This window comes from Phaenicophaeus curvirostris, chromosome 5, assembly GCF_032191515.1.
Source record: "Phaenicophaeus curvirostris isolate KB17595 chromosome 5, BPBGC_Pcur_1.0, whole genome shotgun sequence".
Lineage (NCBI taxonomy): Eukaryota > Metazoa > Chordata > Aves > Cuculiformes > Cuculidae > Phaenicophaeus > Phaenicophaeus curvirostris.
Window position 1 is genome coordinate 17,096,551 of NC_091396.1, and position 15,386 is coordinate 17,111,936.

General features: G+C 43.8%; 1 protein-coding gene across 2 annotated transcripts in view; it reads right to left on the reverse strand.

Moving 5' to 3' along the window:
• SLC22A18 (solute carrier family 22 member 18) overlaps positions 1-5,464 on the reverse strand; it is a 65,916-nt gene extending 60,452 nt beyond the window's left edge. Inside the window, exons 1-3 of one of the 2 annotated variants that reach the window (XM_069857738.1) lie at positions 5,370-5,464; positions 5,005-5,213; positions 2,884-2,981 (exon numbers count right to left, since the gene is read on the reverse strand). In XM_069857738.1, the coding sequence (XP_069713839.1) occupies positions 2,884-2,981; positions 5,005-5,178 (272 nt within the window). In that variant the 5' untranslated portion in view covers positions 5,179-5,213; positions 5,370-5,464. Of the gene's footprint in view, positions 1-2,883; positions 2,982-5,004; positions 5,214-5,297 lie in introns of both variants that reach the window. The other variant, XM_069857739.1, reaches the window with a different exon arrangement.
• Between the last annotated feature and the right edge of the window lie 9,922 nt (positions 5,465-15,386).

Genomic DNA, 15,386 nt, shown 5'->3' on the forward strand with positions numbered 1-15,386 from the left:
TACTACTCTAGTTTTGTATATTAATAGAAAAAGCATTCCAATTGGGCCCTTTGCACCATCTCCATTCTAATGAACATGTTTCCTTGCAAACTTCACTGGAGAATTTAATGTTATTAATTTTAAAATGTATATTATAGTAGTGTCCAAGGGATTTTAGAGGTCAGATCCTTGAAGTGTCACACACCATATACCAGAGGATCCAGCAGAGCTCACAACCTATATTGACAGGAAAACTGAGGCACATACCAGGTCCCTATCTATTTATTACTTTGTTGATAGTCGCAGGACTAAGAAGAAAAGCTAGATTTTCTCAGTTTCATTTTCACTTCCTATCACTGGATTACATTGCTCTTCTGATTTTTTTCTGCTTTTTGGGAATGCATTCAAATATTTTTTGGCTGTTTATGTTTCATTAGGAACAGGAGCATGTGTGCCATGAGGCAGAAAACTAGAAAACCTAAGTTTTTCCACCCTTCTCTTATTGTGTACAGGGATGCTGCCTGGTTGTGTAGGGATGAGGTCACAAAGGCCAAGGTGCAGCTGGAGCTGAACTTGGCAAAAGAAGTAAAGACTAACCAAAAGGGCTTCTACAGGGACGTCAGTCAAAAAAGGAAGGTTAAAGAGAATGTACCCCCATTGATGGTTGGGAATGGTGACCTCTATCAACAGATGAGGAGAAGGCTGAAGTACTTAACAACTTTTCTGCCTCAGTCTTCACTGATAACTGCTCTCCTCACCCCTCCTGAGTCATGGGACAGCAAGATGGTGACCAGGGGGTAAACCCCCTCCCACTGTAGAGGAGGATAAGGTTCGTGACCACCTGAGAAACCTGAACATTTATAAATCTATGGGACCTGATCAGATGCATCCCAGAGTCCTGAGGGAATTTGCAGATGTGGTTGCCAAGCCACTCTCCATGATATTTGAAAAGTCATGGCAATCAGGAGAAGTCTCTAGTGACTGGAAGAAGGGTAACGTTGTGCCTATTTTTTAAAAAGGGTAGAAAAGATGACCCTGTGAACTACTGACCTGTCAGCCTCACCTCTGTGCCTGGGAAGATCATAGAACAAATCCTCCTAGAAGCTATGCTAAAGCACATGGAGGACATGGAGGTGATTAATGGCAGCCAGCAGGGTGTCACCAGGGGCAAATCCTGTATGAGCAACTTAGTGGCTTTCTATGATGGGGTAACTGCATAAGTGGGCATGGGAAAACCAATGGATGTGATCTATCTAGACTTCTGTAAAGCCTTTGACACAGTCCCCCACAACACCCTTCTCTCTAAATTGGAGAGATATGGATTTGATGGGTGGACGGTATGGTGGATAAGAAACTGGTTGGATGGTCGTATTCAAACAGTAGTGGTCAATAGCTCAAAGTCCAGATGGAGATCCATGACAAGTTGTGTCCCTCAGGGGTCGGTACTGGGACTGATGCTGTTTAATATCTTCATCAATGATACTGACAGTGAGATTGAGTGCACCCTCAGCGAGTTTATAGATGACAGCAAGCTGAGTGGTGTAGTTGCCATACCGGAAGGACAGGATGTCATCCAGAGGGACCTGGACATATTGGAGAAGTGGGCCTGAGGTTCAGCAAGGCCAAGTACAAGGTCCTACACCTGGGTTGGAGCAATCCCTGGTTTCAGTACACAACTGGGGATGATGTGGTTGAGAGCTGCCCTGCAGAGAAGGACATGGGGGTGCTGGTCGATGAGAAGCTTGACACAAACTGACAATGTGTGCTCGCAGCCCAGAAGGCCAACTATATCCTGGGCTGCATCAAAAGAAGCGTGGCCAGTAGGTTGAGGGAAGTGATTCTGCCCTCTACTCCTCTCTTGTGAGACCTCATCTGGATTATTGTGTCCAGTTCTGGAATCTTCAACATAGGAAGGATATGGAACTGTTGGAACAGGTCAAGAGGAGGGCTACAAAGATGATCAGAGGGCTGGAGCACCTCCCATACGAGGACAGGCTGAGAGAGTTGGGGTTGTTCAGCCTGGAGAAGAGAAGGCTCAGAGGAGATCTTATAGTGACCTTCCAGTACCTGAAAGGGACCTTCCAGAAAGCTGGAGAGGGACTGTTCATAAAGGGTTGTGGTGATAGGACAAGGAGAAATGGATATAAACTGGAGGGGGCAGATTTAGGCTTGATATCAGGAAGAATTTCTTCACCATGAGAGTGGTGAGGCACTGGAACGGGTTGCCAAGGGAAGTCATGGATGCACCACCCCTGGAGGCATTCAAGGCCAGGCTGGATGGGGCCTTGGGCAACCTGATCTAGTGTGATGTCCCTGCCCATGGCAGGGTGGTTGGAACTACATGATCTTTAAGGTCCCTTCCAACTCTAACTATTCTATGATTCTATGATTCTATGATTGTGAGAGATGAGCTCGTAGATGCGTCAGTTCTTAAAGATTCACGCAAGTCTAGCTTTGTATGAAACACTGACGTAGATGCAGCGAGATTCAGCTGTAGCAGTAACACGACCCTTGATCATTTTAATTGACAGCTCTACTTAACATCAATAAATCCCTTCTTTCTTTGGATTTTCCAGTCACAAGACATTTCTAAGGTTACACATGGTTATAAAATGTTTGCAGGATGAAGTTGTTAGGATCTGGGCTCTGATAGTTTAAGCCTGTTCCCAGTATATTGTTACGCTTAAATGTGTGTCATTAAAACATAGCTAAGCTAGCATAAAGGCTGCTTCTATGTTTCGGTATTTCAAATCATAGTATTTCTTTTCCCCCTGCCCATTTATAAAACTTTCAAGCATTTCAACATGATCATGAAACAGAACTAAATGGCTTTTTTTATTAAAGAATAAAAATACCTGGCCTTTTTCAGCTATGAAAAGGGTCATGAGAATTGTTCTCGCTTACCTTCCAAAAACTGGACCTCCCACAAGCTGGAGGACACCAAAGGTTGTCTGAAGGTAACCAAAGCCCACTGAATCCAAACCTAGGCTCTTTGCCAAATACTAAAAAAGAAAAATAAACAAACAAAACAGCAGGTTAGGGGAAATGAAATATGCTGTATTTCTAAATAAAGAACTTAATATCTGTGTGGAGAGTACTACAGCTCCAAATAAGCACTTCCTTCAGTTGCCCATACCTATACATGAAAGCTTCATTAGGTGAGATACAGGCTGCTTAATGAAAACTAAAAGTCTCCGTCCCACATCATCTGCTGATGAAGATTGGTTGGATATGAACAAAACCGTCAATTTTGCACCAGGTGATCAATCTGAACTGCCCTTTACCTTGCAGTCCAACACAGCTGAAGATATTAAGCTGCTGCTAAGAAGGATGAGGTAGAACTTAAGGAGACTTCTTGACTCCAGACCCTGCCCCTAGGACAGCTCAAGTACCACCTAGAAGATGACTATGGTAACGTCTTAGAGCTGTTGTTTAACTGAGCAAGCCAGGATCAGTACAGCACAATATGGGCAAGATATTGCCTTTATTTATAATCTAGATGGTACATCCACCACCTGAGCTTGCAATAAGCCACAGATGCACACCTTGAAAAGCCACAGTCCTTTGGTTTTTTTACTTAAAAGTCATAAACTCAAGGGACAGCTGTTTCTGAGTTATGTTTTCATTTTGTGCCATCTGCTAAGAGTTGTTTAAAACTCTCTGCCAAGTTCAGCTCTCAGAAGCTGAGGAGGTGCCCCAGTCTTGCCTGCTTCCCTGATATGTGCTCTGCACCCAGATCACCAAACTCCCTGTGACTGATTGGTGATCAACCACACAAAACTCCTATAAATAAACACTCTCAGCTCTCAGGCTCAGGGCACTATGGGCGGGTTTAGCCTCAGGAATAGGGAGCAGTTTGCCTCTGGAGGCACAAAGCAGCAGAGATACCTCCCAGAAGGCATGGTGTCACCAGAAACAGGAGTGGAGATGGTATCATTGATCCAAGAGCTCACAAGAGCAGGAGAGCTGTCTGCAGAAAAGGACCTGGGGGTGTTGGTTGACAGCTGGCTGGAAATGAGCTGGCAGTGTGCCCAGGTGACCAAGAAGGCCAATAGCATCCTGGCTTATATCAGGAATAGCTTAGCCAGCAGGTCCAGGAGAGCAATTGTTCTGTAGTCAGCACTGGTGAGGCCACACTTGGAATCCTGTGTTCAGTTTTGGGCTCCTCACTACAAGAAAGACATTTTGCTGCTGAATTGTGTCCAGAGAAGAGCAACAAAGCTGGTGAAGAGTCTAGAGCACAATTCTTATGAGGAGCAGCTGAAGGAACTGGGATTGTTTAGCCTACAGAAAAGGAGGTTGAAGAGAAACCTTATCACTCTCTGCAGCTACCTGAAAGGGGATAATAGTGAGATGGGTATTGGTCTCTTCTCCCAAGTGAGAAGTGATAGGATGAGAGGAAATGTCCTCAAGTTGTGCCAGGGGAGGTGTAGGCTGGATGTTACAAAAAATTTCTTCACTTCAGGGTTGTCAAGCATTGGCACAGGCTGCCCAGGGAAGCGGTTAAGTCACCATCCCTGCAGGTAGTTAAAAGATGTGTAGATATGGTGCTTAGGGACGTAGTTTAATGCTGGACTTGGCAATGTTAGATTAATAGTTGGACTCAATCTAAAATCATTCTGTGATTCTATAAAACCAGATGGAAAAGTCCAGCAAATAGGAAGCAATGATTCCTGCTCACAGCTGGTTTATGACAACATCAGAAAACCCACCTCTGACCTGAAATCTCTGATTTCTGCTTCCTGCTTGTTGGGTCTCTCTCCCAGCACAAGAATGAAGATACAAACTACATCAATTTCACACAGGGCCATGAGGCCAGGAAAGGACTCTAGGTACTACTGCAGTACAAATAATAAACCAGCTTTTACTGCCTGGACACACCCTGAACACAGTCACAGCTTGCCTGCTAGGTAGGAATACACTTTCTTCTCTCCTGCTGGAAGGTCTCTTCTGACTTTGCTGGAAAATTATGTAGTCTGGCATCCAAGGGAAGACATGCTGTAAAACAAGACCATCCATACTCACGGGCATAATTCCCATCTGCATGAAGAGGAAGGTCAGCTCTAGGGTTGCAATCAGGTAGGCAACAAGGATTACTTGTCCCCTCTTGATCTCTCCTGAGTAGCTGCTCTCCCCGAGGGTCTCAGTCCTCATTCCCGAGGAGTCTTCCTCACTTCCAGAGCTGGCTTTTGCATTCATAGTGCTCAAGGAGTGACTTCCTGCAGGCCGACTGGCTGAGAAGTGATACAAAGGTGCTTTCTCACTGGAAGTGGAGTCTGAGTAAGGCACGGAAGCTGTGTGTACAGTTCAAAGCTTACACTGTGAAAGGTGCTGAGTCAATATTCTGCGGATTTATATTTTCTTTCTTTTTTTTCCTCCCCTTTGCTTACTTGACAGGAAGGATCAAAGGTAACCATGCATTGAATCACAGATCTTGTTCTTCAGCCTTGTCCCCATGGACTCATTGCTTCTAGGACCATCACAACTAAGACCAGCTTGAGAGTCCTAGCAGGGTGAACGTGGACCTTGCCCCAAACAGGAGCACATGACAAAGTCTTCAACCTTTTAACCATTTCACTTCTTTCACTTTTATTACCTCAGATAGCTTAGAAGAGATGACTTTTAATTCTTCATGAAAGCCACTTTGATTTTATTTTGGATGGTTGCAAGCAAAGCTTACTGCAAAACTGTTACTTCCAATGCCTCATGCTTCTTGCACTAGATTTATACAGATCCTGAAAGCATTGGTGTTACGTGTAGTTAGAGTTAATCTCATCAGCACAAAGCACTGCAAATTTATAGAGAGACCAAGCTAGCAAATGTTCACATGTGACTCCACTCAGACTGCAGAATACCAGCCAATGCCAAAAACATTTTTTAAAACATTATATTAAATCCACACAAATCATGAGGCTGAATACAAACTGGAAAATTAGATAAACAATACTTGTTTGTCCCTTGGGATTTTTGTTTGTTTGCTTGCTTGCTTGTTTACTTAGGGTTTTGTTTGCTTGTCTGTTTGCTCCCGGCATTATTTTTTTGTTTTCTTACTTGTTGAAGCCTGGAAGTCTGGTTGAACATTATCTTTAATTTAAAAAGAAAAAGAAAGCAGAAATTCTGATGCCCTGATTTTGTAGAATCACTGGACTTGTGGTAAAAGAGACCTCAGGAGATATCATCTGCCCTCTTGCTTGAGCACATCAGCTCAGCTGTGGATTTTTCTAGACAAGTTTTGAAAGAATCCAAGAAAAGAGGTTTACCCCCTCCCTGAGTACCTGAGAAAGAAGTTCTTCCTCATGTCCAATCTAAATTTCTCAAACTGCAGCTTGTGGCTGTTGTCCAACATGGTATCAGCTACCACTACCAAGAAAAGTCTGGCTGCATCATGTCTAGAGCTGCCCTTCAAGAAGTTGCATGTGTCTGTTAGACCACCTGAGCCTCCTTTCTGTCAGGCCGAACAAGCCCAATTCCCTCCACCTGTTTTACAGTTTATGTACACTAGACCCCTGACCTTTTTCATAGCCCTCCCCTGGGTCCAATCCAGTTTGTTCACATCCCCCTTGAACTAGGAGACCTGACACTGGGTCAGTCTCAACAGCACCAGGCAAAGGGGAATAACAACTCCCCTGAACGTCTTGGCCATGCTCCTCCTCAAATGGCCCTTTGCATAGTTTGCCCTATTCCTGACAGCAGCCTTGTCTTCACCACCACTCACCGTTCTCACACTAGGGTTCTATGTGTCCGGCCAGTCCCCAGCAACTGGCATTGATGCAGGTGGATATTCTGCCCCATGCCTGGGGCAAATTGTTGCCACTCTCACATTGTTGAAAACCCGGAGGTTTTGTTTGATCCAGTTTTCATGTTTCATGCAGACTCTCCAGTCCGAGGCTTTGTCAGTGACCATGTCAGCCAGTCCCTCTAATCTAGTAACACCTCCATTCAGAAATGGAGGCTTTACTTACTATGAAGACTGACACAGACACACCAATACACATGCAGATATTTGCTGGCTTGGATCCAGAGTGCTTGTCAGGGCTCCCAGGCTTCCAACCAAGCTCAGTAAGATCTCTGGGCACGCGTTTTTATTCAACACATGTTGCTGTGATCCCTGGGATCTGGCAAGGGCTGCCAGGCTCTACCTCCTGACAAAGGAGGGGGAAGACCAAAGTTTTTATATTTCATCGGGGTGGGTACCATATCACTGGAGGCTGCATAGAAACAACCTTTCATAAAATCAGCCAGAGCATGTAAGAAAAAGCACCTTTCAAGTATGACTTACCCATAGATATAGAAGCACTCAAACTGACCCAGCTTACGATGCCCTAGAAGTGCTATTTGTTGCTGAAGAAGGAAGATTACCCAGCATGTATCCCAATTTAGCAAAGGATCAGTGCTCAACATTTGGTTCATCTCAGTGCAAAACAATGGATTTGCCTGCACTCTGAACATCCTGCAGCGCAGCACCAGCATCGTCATTCCCTGGTTTGTGCTCGACAAGCACAATGTACAAATTACCAGCATTGAATAGAAGAGTAAAATTAATGACAGAACCCTGTTTATGGAGGTTTTGAGACAATCAAAAAAGCGACTCATGCAAATGCAATGTAAAATACTGCTTACAGGAAACATTGCTGACTTGGCCTTGAAAAGCACCAGTATTTTGACTGGTGAGTTTGTCTCAGCAGCAACTGAAAACAAATCCCAGCAAGGCGACTGAGAGAAGCAATGACTTGCAGATGCATCCTCTCTCCACCAGATACAAGTCCTGTCCTGGCCAGGGGCATGCAGTACAGACAGCTAACCCGCCGTGTGCTTCTTTTTTCCTGGCATTGACAAGGGAAATAGAGTAAAAAAATAAAAATGAGTTTAATTTTCATCCTATGGGGCAAAAGACACAGTTCTGAGAAGTGGGGAACTTAAACTCGCTGTCTGGTGTGGAGATGACCATGAAGAACTAACTGTGATCACTGGACTTGGTTCTTGTGTGCCACTGGATGCCTCTTGATTCCAAAGCCTGCTCCTTAGAATCCCAGATCAGGCTGCAAGTACAAAAGTGCCTGGGCCAAACTCAGTGATTCTCTTCTAGCAGTAGTCCCTTTGGGCAGGATCATTTATCTCCCCAGCCCTGCCCTTTGGCATAAACAGGACAAAAGGAGGAGTGCGGCACTTTTGAAAGCCATGAACGGAGCCAGGTACATTCTGCCCCGGCCCCAAGGACATAGGGATAAGCTGTATTCTCCACACCTGGCCAAGATGTTGGCAGTTCTAAATTATCGTGGTATCCTCCTTCAAGGTCTTCTGCACTGGAACTTCAACTTTTCCAACTTTCAGCACCTGGTTTTTACAATCTCACCCCATGATGCTGTTGATCTGAGGGCTAAACACAGCAGTGAGCACTGGTGGAAAAACAGCCAGTGTGACTACAACCAGGCCCATCCTCCTCCCCATGCTGTAAACCTGTGAGTGAGAAGCCCCTCTGAAAATGTCTGCAGGAGCCAAAGTGTGATGGAGTTTAACTCTGTTACAAGCTACACCCCACTGAACACTCCATTTGCAGCTGTCCAGCTAGAGGACAGTTCATCTCTATCTGCAGCCATAATGCACCATTCATGAGAGACGGTAAAGGCTGGCATTGCATTTTTATCCAAAGGTGCCTTCTAGTTCAATTAGTGCTGCAGCTGAGCATCACAGGCAGCGCTCAGCCACTGACAAGCCATCTTTTAAAAACAAAGTTTAATTTAAAAACTGGGAAGGAGTAGGTTATGAATAGGAAATTAATTTTATTGGGTAGGATACATAAACTTTAAATGGATAGATACTCCATGGAGACTTTGATGAAAGTACACAAGGAGATAAACATCTTGTGATGAAACTGCCCACTAGGCCATTAGCTATACATCAACTCTTGACACTTATTCTCAACGTTTTTGGGGTATTTATGCCTTCTATGCTGTATCTTTCCTGAGGCCTATTTATCTGGCGAACTCTGGAAAAACAGTGGGAAACTTGAGAACATCTTTACAAAAAAAATTGTAAAGATTTACTGTTTATGTTACTTGGGCAGAAATCCTTCTTAAATCACAGCAAATAGGAAGGCCAGCTCAAAGTCCATTTGCACAGGGAGGGGAAATCCACCCACAGAAATACTTGCAGTTGAAAATGTTGATTGGCAAAAGACAAATTGCATGTAAATAAATCCCAAGTACTTCTCTCAACTTGTGTTTCTTCGCAGAGGAAGCTTAATAGAGGGAATGGCCTCAAGCTCTGCCAGGGGAGGTTCAGGCTTGACGTCAGGAAAAAATATTTCACAGAAAGGGTCATTGGGCACTGGAACCGGCTGCCCAGGGAGGTGGTTGAGTCACCTTCCCTGCAGGTGTTTAAAAGACAGGTGGATGAGGTGCTGAGGGGCATGGTTTAGTGACTGTTGGGTATGGTTAGACTCGATGATCCAGTGGGTCCTTTCCAACCTAGTGATTCTATGATAATGAAGTACTCTAGGTGGGATTCACCTGTCCATAGAGGGTCAAAACAAGCTTTACAGCCTCAAAAGAGCCTTGAAGAAGGATAGATTGCAGAAGTGCTGCCCAGCGATGAAGCGCATCTCTCAGGTCTCAAATCCTCTATGAATGCAAGCTGGCAGGTCTCTCCAGCTACACAAAAAAATACATTGGGATGAAATAAATCCTGTTTCAGTGCAGCTCAGTCCCAAATCCTTGCCCTTAGGGGTATGCACCCATACCTATGGCAAGCACAAGAGCTGGCTGGGAATGCCAGGGAGGGGACCATTAGTTCTTGGGTCCAACAAAACTTTCATTTCTCCCTGCAAGGAGAAAATGCATTTTTATGGGCTGTTTGCTGTGAGGTGCCAGGAATGCCCAATCCCAGCAGAAATCAGGTATGAGATGATTAGTTATGAGCACCCTTCCCCTCCTTGCAAAAGAATCACGAGACCACCAGAACAAAACCAGTCATGCATGAAGATATTCGGGCAAAGAGAGACATAAAACCTTTTACAGGGAAAAGACTTCAGAGTTCTATCATCCTAGTGATGTTTCGTTAGCTCTGTAATACAAGAGAGGAAAGGGAAGAAATATTCCTAAGCGATTTCCCAACAGTGGGAATCCTGAATTGCTGTAATGAGAGAAACTGCTCAACGCCAGCCATGGTCGGCAGGAACCATCAAATTTGTAGGATCTGGCCCAATCTTTCTCTCTTCCTGACCCCAATACTGAGGGAATCAGTTTCATTTGTAGTTTGGTGAAAGATTTATACAGTTAAGCAAATAAGAGCATAGACAGCCCAGTATTTCCAAAATGATGTCTCGTGTTTGTTGACTGATTTATTCCTTTGTCTAATTGCATTCACAAAAAAAAGCAGCTCACTAATGAATGGAAAAAAGATTCCACATGGCCAGCAAAAAAAAAAAAAAAAGTCATGTTTAGTTTACAAAATAGCACAGTCTTCAGGGATTTTCATAAAAACTATGGAGACGGTACAAATCGGCAATGAAATCAGATTCCTGGTGGCTGCTGAGCTCTTTTGGCTCTTTCTGTGTGTGTATTAAATTGCAAAAAGCAATTATTTATAATTTGTTTTTATAAAAATGCTGGTGTGCTTATTCTGTCTGGCAACTTATTTCGTGAAATGGGAAAAGCCATTGTTCATGCTTTTGGTAAAGTCTTTGTTTCTTAGCATATTAAACTGCAAATCACATTTTATCTGAAATATGGCTGGTTATTATTAACTTTTTAATGGTAAAACTCCAAAGCTCCAGCTAATATTGAAGCCCTGTTTGGTGCCCTGCAAACACAAAAAGAGGTTGAGACTCAGTGAGGGAAAAGAATTAGAACCTCTTTGTCTTGCAGATGTGACCCTAACAGACAGGGATCACAGAAATCACAGAGGAAGTCTGTGGAAGTCTCAAGTCAGACTCCAGTCCCACTGTTTAACCACAGGGTAGTTACTCTTCTCTAATATTCTGGAAAAATTAAACCGAAAGAGAACATTTCTAAATGCTGGAATTTGACAAAAAAATTTCAGATGGTGCAGACAGTGTCAATTGTAAAAGTTTTGGAAAAATCCTGTGGCCTGAACTCAGGAGAGTTACTCCAAGAATAACATGACCAAATAGGAAGAAAAATTTTAGTTCTTTGTACCCATCCAGTTTCATCGGCTCCAGCAGGACCTTGCTGGGGCAGGAGCTTCTTATGCCTGCCCAGGCCGAGTAGCACCTTGCTTAGGATGTATGTCAGCTCAGCCAGAGGTCACATCTCCAGAATCATCTCCCAGCTACTGCCATGGACATGGCCCACCTCTGCCCCAAAATTTTTCCTGGGCAAACAGAAACCGCTCAGGTTTCAATGAGCGGCTGCTATGCTATGCAGAAGGGCTGCTGGGCTGTCTAGAGAGCAGCCACCAACCTTCTCCTTCAAGTGAGATGGACATCTATGTCAGGAACTGTGATTAAAGGCATGGTTATACCATCGCCTAACCTGTGGCTAAGCAGAGTCCAGGCAAAACTGCACACGCTACTAAGTGACGGTGATACTTCTGTCACCTCTGTGGCTGTGTCTTCAGCTTACTGACATTTTGGCATGACTGACCTTCAGACAACTCACCACTGCATAATGGATGGAAGTCCAAGGTTTATAGCCAAAGAATATGCTAGACTTGACAAAATTTAACACACACACACACACATACACAAATAAAGCCTCATACTCAGCCTGCAATATGCAATATTTCATTCAGCCAGTATTATACAGCCACCTTCTGGAATTGCAGCAATGTCTGGAATGCAAAAGCTGTTTAAATAACATTTAAGCCATTATAATTTATATGAGAATTATAACTGATTGGAGCTGTATAGTGCTTCTTGTTGTGGTTTGCCGTAGGAATGCTGCAGATTTCCTCTGCACACATTACATTCTGCACACAATGGGAGCCCCGGATATTTTCAGCTAGTCTCAAGGCTCCTGCATTTACCAAAACATTTTTCTGTGTTCAGAATAAAACAATTGTCTGATTTATAACTATCAAGCATTTGGGAGACCACCAGCAACACAATGTAACAAGAATCTCTCTGTTGGTTAGCCTTCCGATGAAGCTATACACTGCACAAATTAAATACGGATGTGCAGTGTTTCTGCTAATGTATGTTTCTGCATAAAGCAACTAGAGAAGGGCAAAGCATGTGCTGTAAAACCTTGCATGAATCCCAGACATGGCTTCCCTGCACAAAGGAGGGTCTGTGTTACCTCCCCAGACAAATCCTTACCTGCTCAGGGCCAGGGATGATGCATGTCCTCTCCCAGACTTGCTCCATTTGGCTACCTGGTTTCTCCATATGGGTCTGGAACCTGCATGGAGCCAACATGGGATATGGAGGAAGGGGGACAGCTGCACCCATACCCAGCTGGCTCCATCCATTATGTGGGTATGTGGGTGGGAGACAGCCCCATATTGCAGATATCGCTGGCTATGGATGGAAGAGGTGAGACAAAGATGTCAATAGTCACACAGGACTGGATTTATAAGCAACTCAGTAGTGGTAAAACACGCAAACATGGCTAGATACCCCCTGATGTACCTGAGCTCTAAATTCCTTCCAAAGCCTCACCCAAGGTCCTAACTTTTCTCTGTCTAAGCAAACACCTAATTTCAGCTAATGGCTTGAATGGGATTTGTAAAGTCAGAGCAATCCCCCAAGTTCACACTGTTGCAGGTTGGAGCAGAGCATGCTTTCCTGCTGGTCATACAATTCACCCAGGGAAAATAAAGTTTTTAGAAACTTTAAAAGTTTTTAGAACCTTTTTTTTTAGAACTTTTTAGAAGTTTTTAGTTCTAGAACACACCAGCCTTTGGAGGTATCCAGTCTGCCGGCCAGGTCTGCATCCCCTGCATTGACAATAAAGGCTGTAGCCAGGTCTGCTTGAGGAGAATGATTACAATCTTGATTTTAGTTAGGAATACAAGAGGGATGATAGTCCCAAGACTGCTGGTTTTTTGTTCAAACCATCAGAAGGCTTTGGAGACACCTCACTGCTTCCTCTTGGCCTTCCAATCTGCCCTTTACTTGTGTAATTTGCCTCAGACAAAAAGAACTCAAACCTCTTTTGCTAGAGACGGAATTTCCTCATGGGCTCCTTAGCACTTAGGTCACAGGGAAGACCTGCTAATGGCTCTCAAGTGGGATATCAGGAATCTTCACAGTGATCTGGGGAAATTTTTCAAGGTAATTCATTTAAACTTATGTTGGATAATGAATTCAACTCTAGCATGGACAGATCGATAAGAGATGGAAAAGTTTAGAAGACATCCCTACAGTCAATCTACTCTACCATTGAAATAAGTCCCAATTCAAGGACATCTGAAACATCACTGTTATGAGTCCAGCACCTGCATGGTGCCATTTGCTTCTCTTCTTTCCAGTTCAATCTCTTATAGGTATGGTATTTATTCAGAGCAAAGGATGAGGTTGCATTCCAAACATGATGCAAAGTACATCTGACAGTCACACAAAAAAACCCCAAACCTGCTCAACTGTGTCTTTAAAGTGTTCTCTCAAAGGCTCATCACTTACAATAATTCTTCAGAATTATTCTGGAGCAACACCAGGTGTTATGAACTAAATTTGTCCCTTTGTGAAGAATCAGAGCAAACTTTGCACACTGCTAAGATCCAACCCTGGCATCAGGAGCAATTTAAAGTGGGACATAAGTGGCACACAGAAGTTTTTCTAGAGAAAATCCCTAAGAGCTATATATTTACAAAAAAAAAAAAAAAGCTTGTCCCCAAGGTGATTGCAGGCTCACAGCCCCCCTTAGTTATTGAGCAGAGGTATTAGCACTTGCTGTGGACTTGCCACCAGAGAAGGAGAAACCCAGACCCTTCCACAAGAAGCGGCCAAAGCATTTATACCCTAGAAAGAACACAGAGAAGGAATTAGTGCTTCCAAAATTACCAAAGGACAAGACATTGCCAGTCCCAACCAGAGCTGACTGCTGCTCGTGGGAAGGCTGGATGACGGCTGCAACCAGGATGTGCTAAAAATTTTCTGTTGCAATATTTGGTTTTGAGGCTTTTTACTTTGACATTACTGCCTAATTCTAGGCCATTCCTAAAGCCAAACACGAGGCAGGCATAAAACAGCATTGCCTGCAGAGTCGTGAGCTAGGCTTGCCACTGCCAGTACTATTTGGAATTTGTTAATCTTTTCACACTCTGGAGAGGGTGGAAATAACCCAAGAAGAGCTCACTGGAGCTCTGAACCCCAGTTCATGTGTTCCATTTCTGGAACACACAGCTCCCTACATTGAAGTCTCCACGCACTAAAACCAGGATCCACCACCTGGCTTTTCCAGAACTCAAGCAAGTTTTGCAAATTTTCAGTGCAAACTGGTTGAGAAAGGTCCTGCCAAAGCGGCAACTAGCATTGAGCATTTTGCAAATAATTAGGAGATTTGAAACAAAGAAAGAGAAAAGGTGCTGCTAGGAAACGGTATCTATCCCAGTGCATTTTCCTAATGCTCTATGGAACAGCAATGGGATTATTTCAATTATTTCTGTCAAACTACCCCAGGGAAGGTGCTAGGAAGAAGTTTCTCCTGGTTTCCTACATTGGCCAGGTCCTGGAGGCTCCCATTAAAACTCACACCATTCTACTCAGCAACGCTGCCCAGACTTCTGGTTACCTTCAACTGAAACAATAAAGCTTTATTCCCTTTATTTATTCCCCAGCACAGACAGGGGAGTGGTCAGTTATATTCCTCCTAAGCCTTGGCAATTAAATAATTTGCCACATTCAGCCAGCTCTGCACATGTGATGTGGCAACTGCCTTGAATCCTGCCAGAGGTGCCCTTGGAAGCCACGGAACTGCAGAGGAGCTGAGGACCTCGTTGGGACTGCAGGGGCAGGTCAGCAGATAATCTTGCTTAATGGTTGAGTTGCACAAAAAGGAAAGGGTCTAGATTAAATTTGCAGGCTGGCAGTTAAAAGAAAAAAATAAAAAAGCCATTCTCCTACTTGCAAAGTGAGTGCATTTGATCTAGAAAGCAATGAAACTCCATAAACATAGCAGATCCAGATATATTTCTTTCTTTTCACAGCAAACTCACTACCGCTTGGCCACTGCTAGCTTAAACGATTTCACCTGGTTTATATTTTCCCTTTGAATACTAACAATGACCAGCTGACTCATTTTTACTTTGAGAAGAGCTGCAAGATCTCAATCACTTGGTTCTAGGCTGAAACTCTGATCCCAATTCACTGGGAATTTTGCCTCTTATTTCCACGCTGCCAGGACTTACTCTTCAGGTCTTTCATCCAGCTCCTCTTCTGCTTTTACTGTTAGGAAAACATTTGTTTCAGACTTGCTTGATCATGACTGTGTTTGAGAATGCAGCTC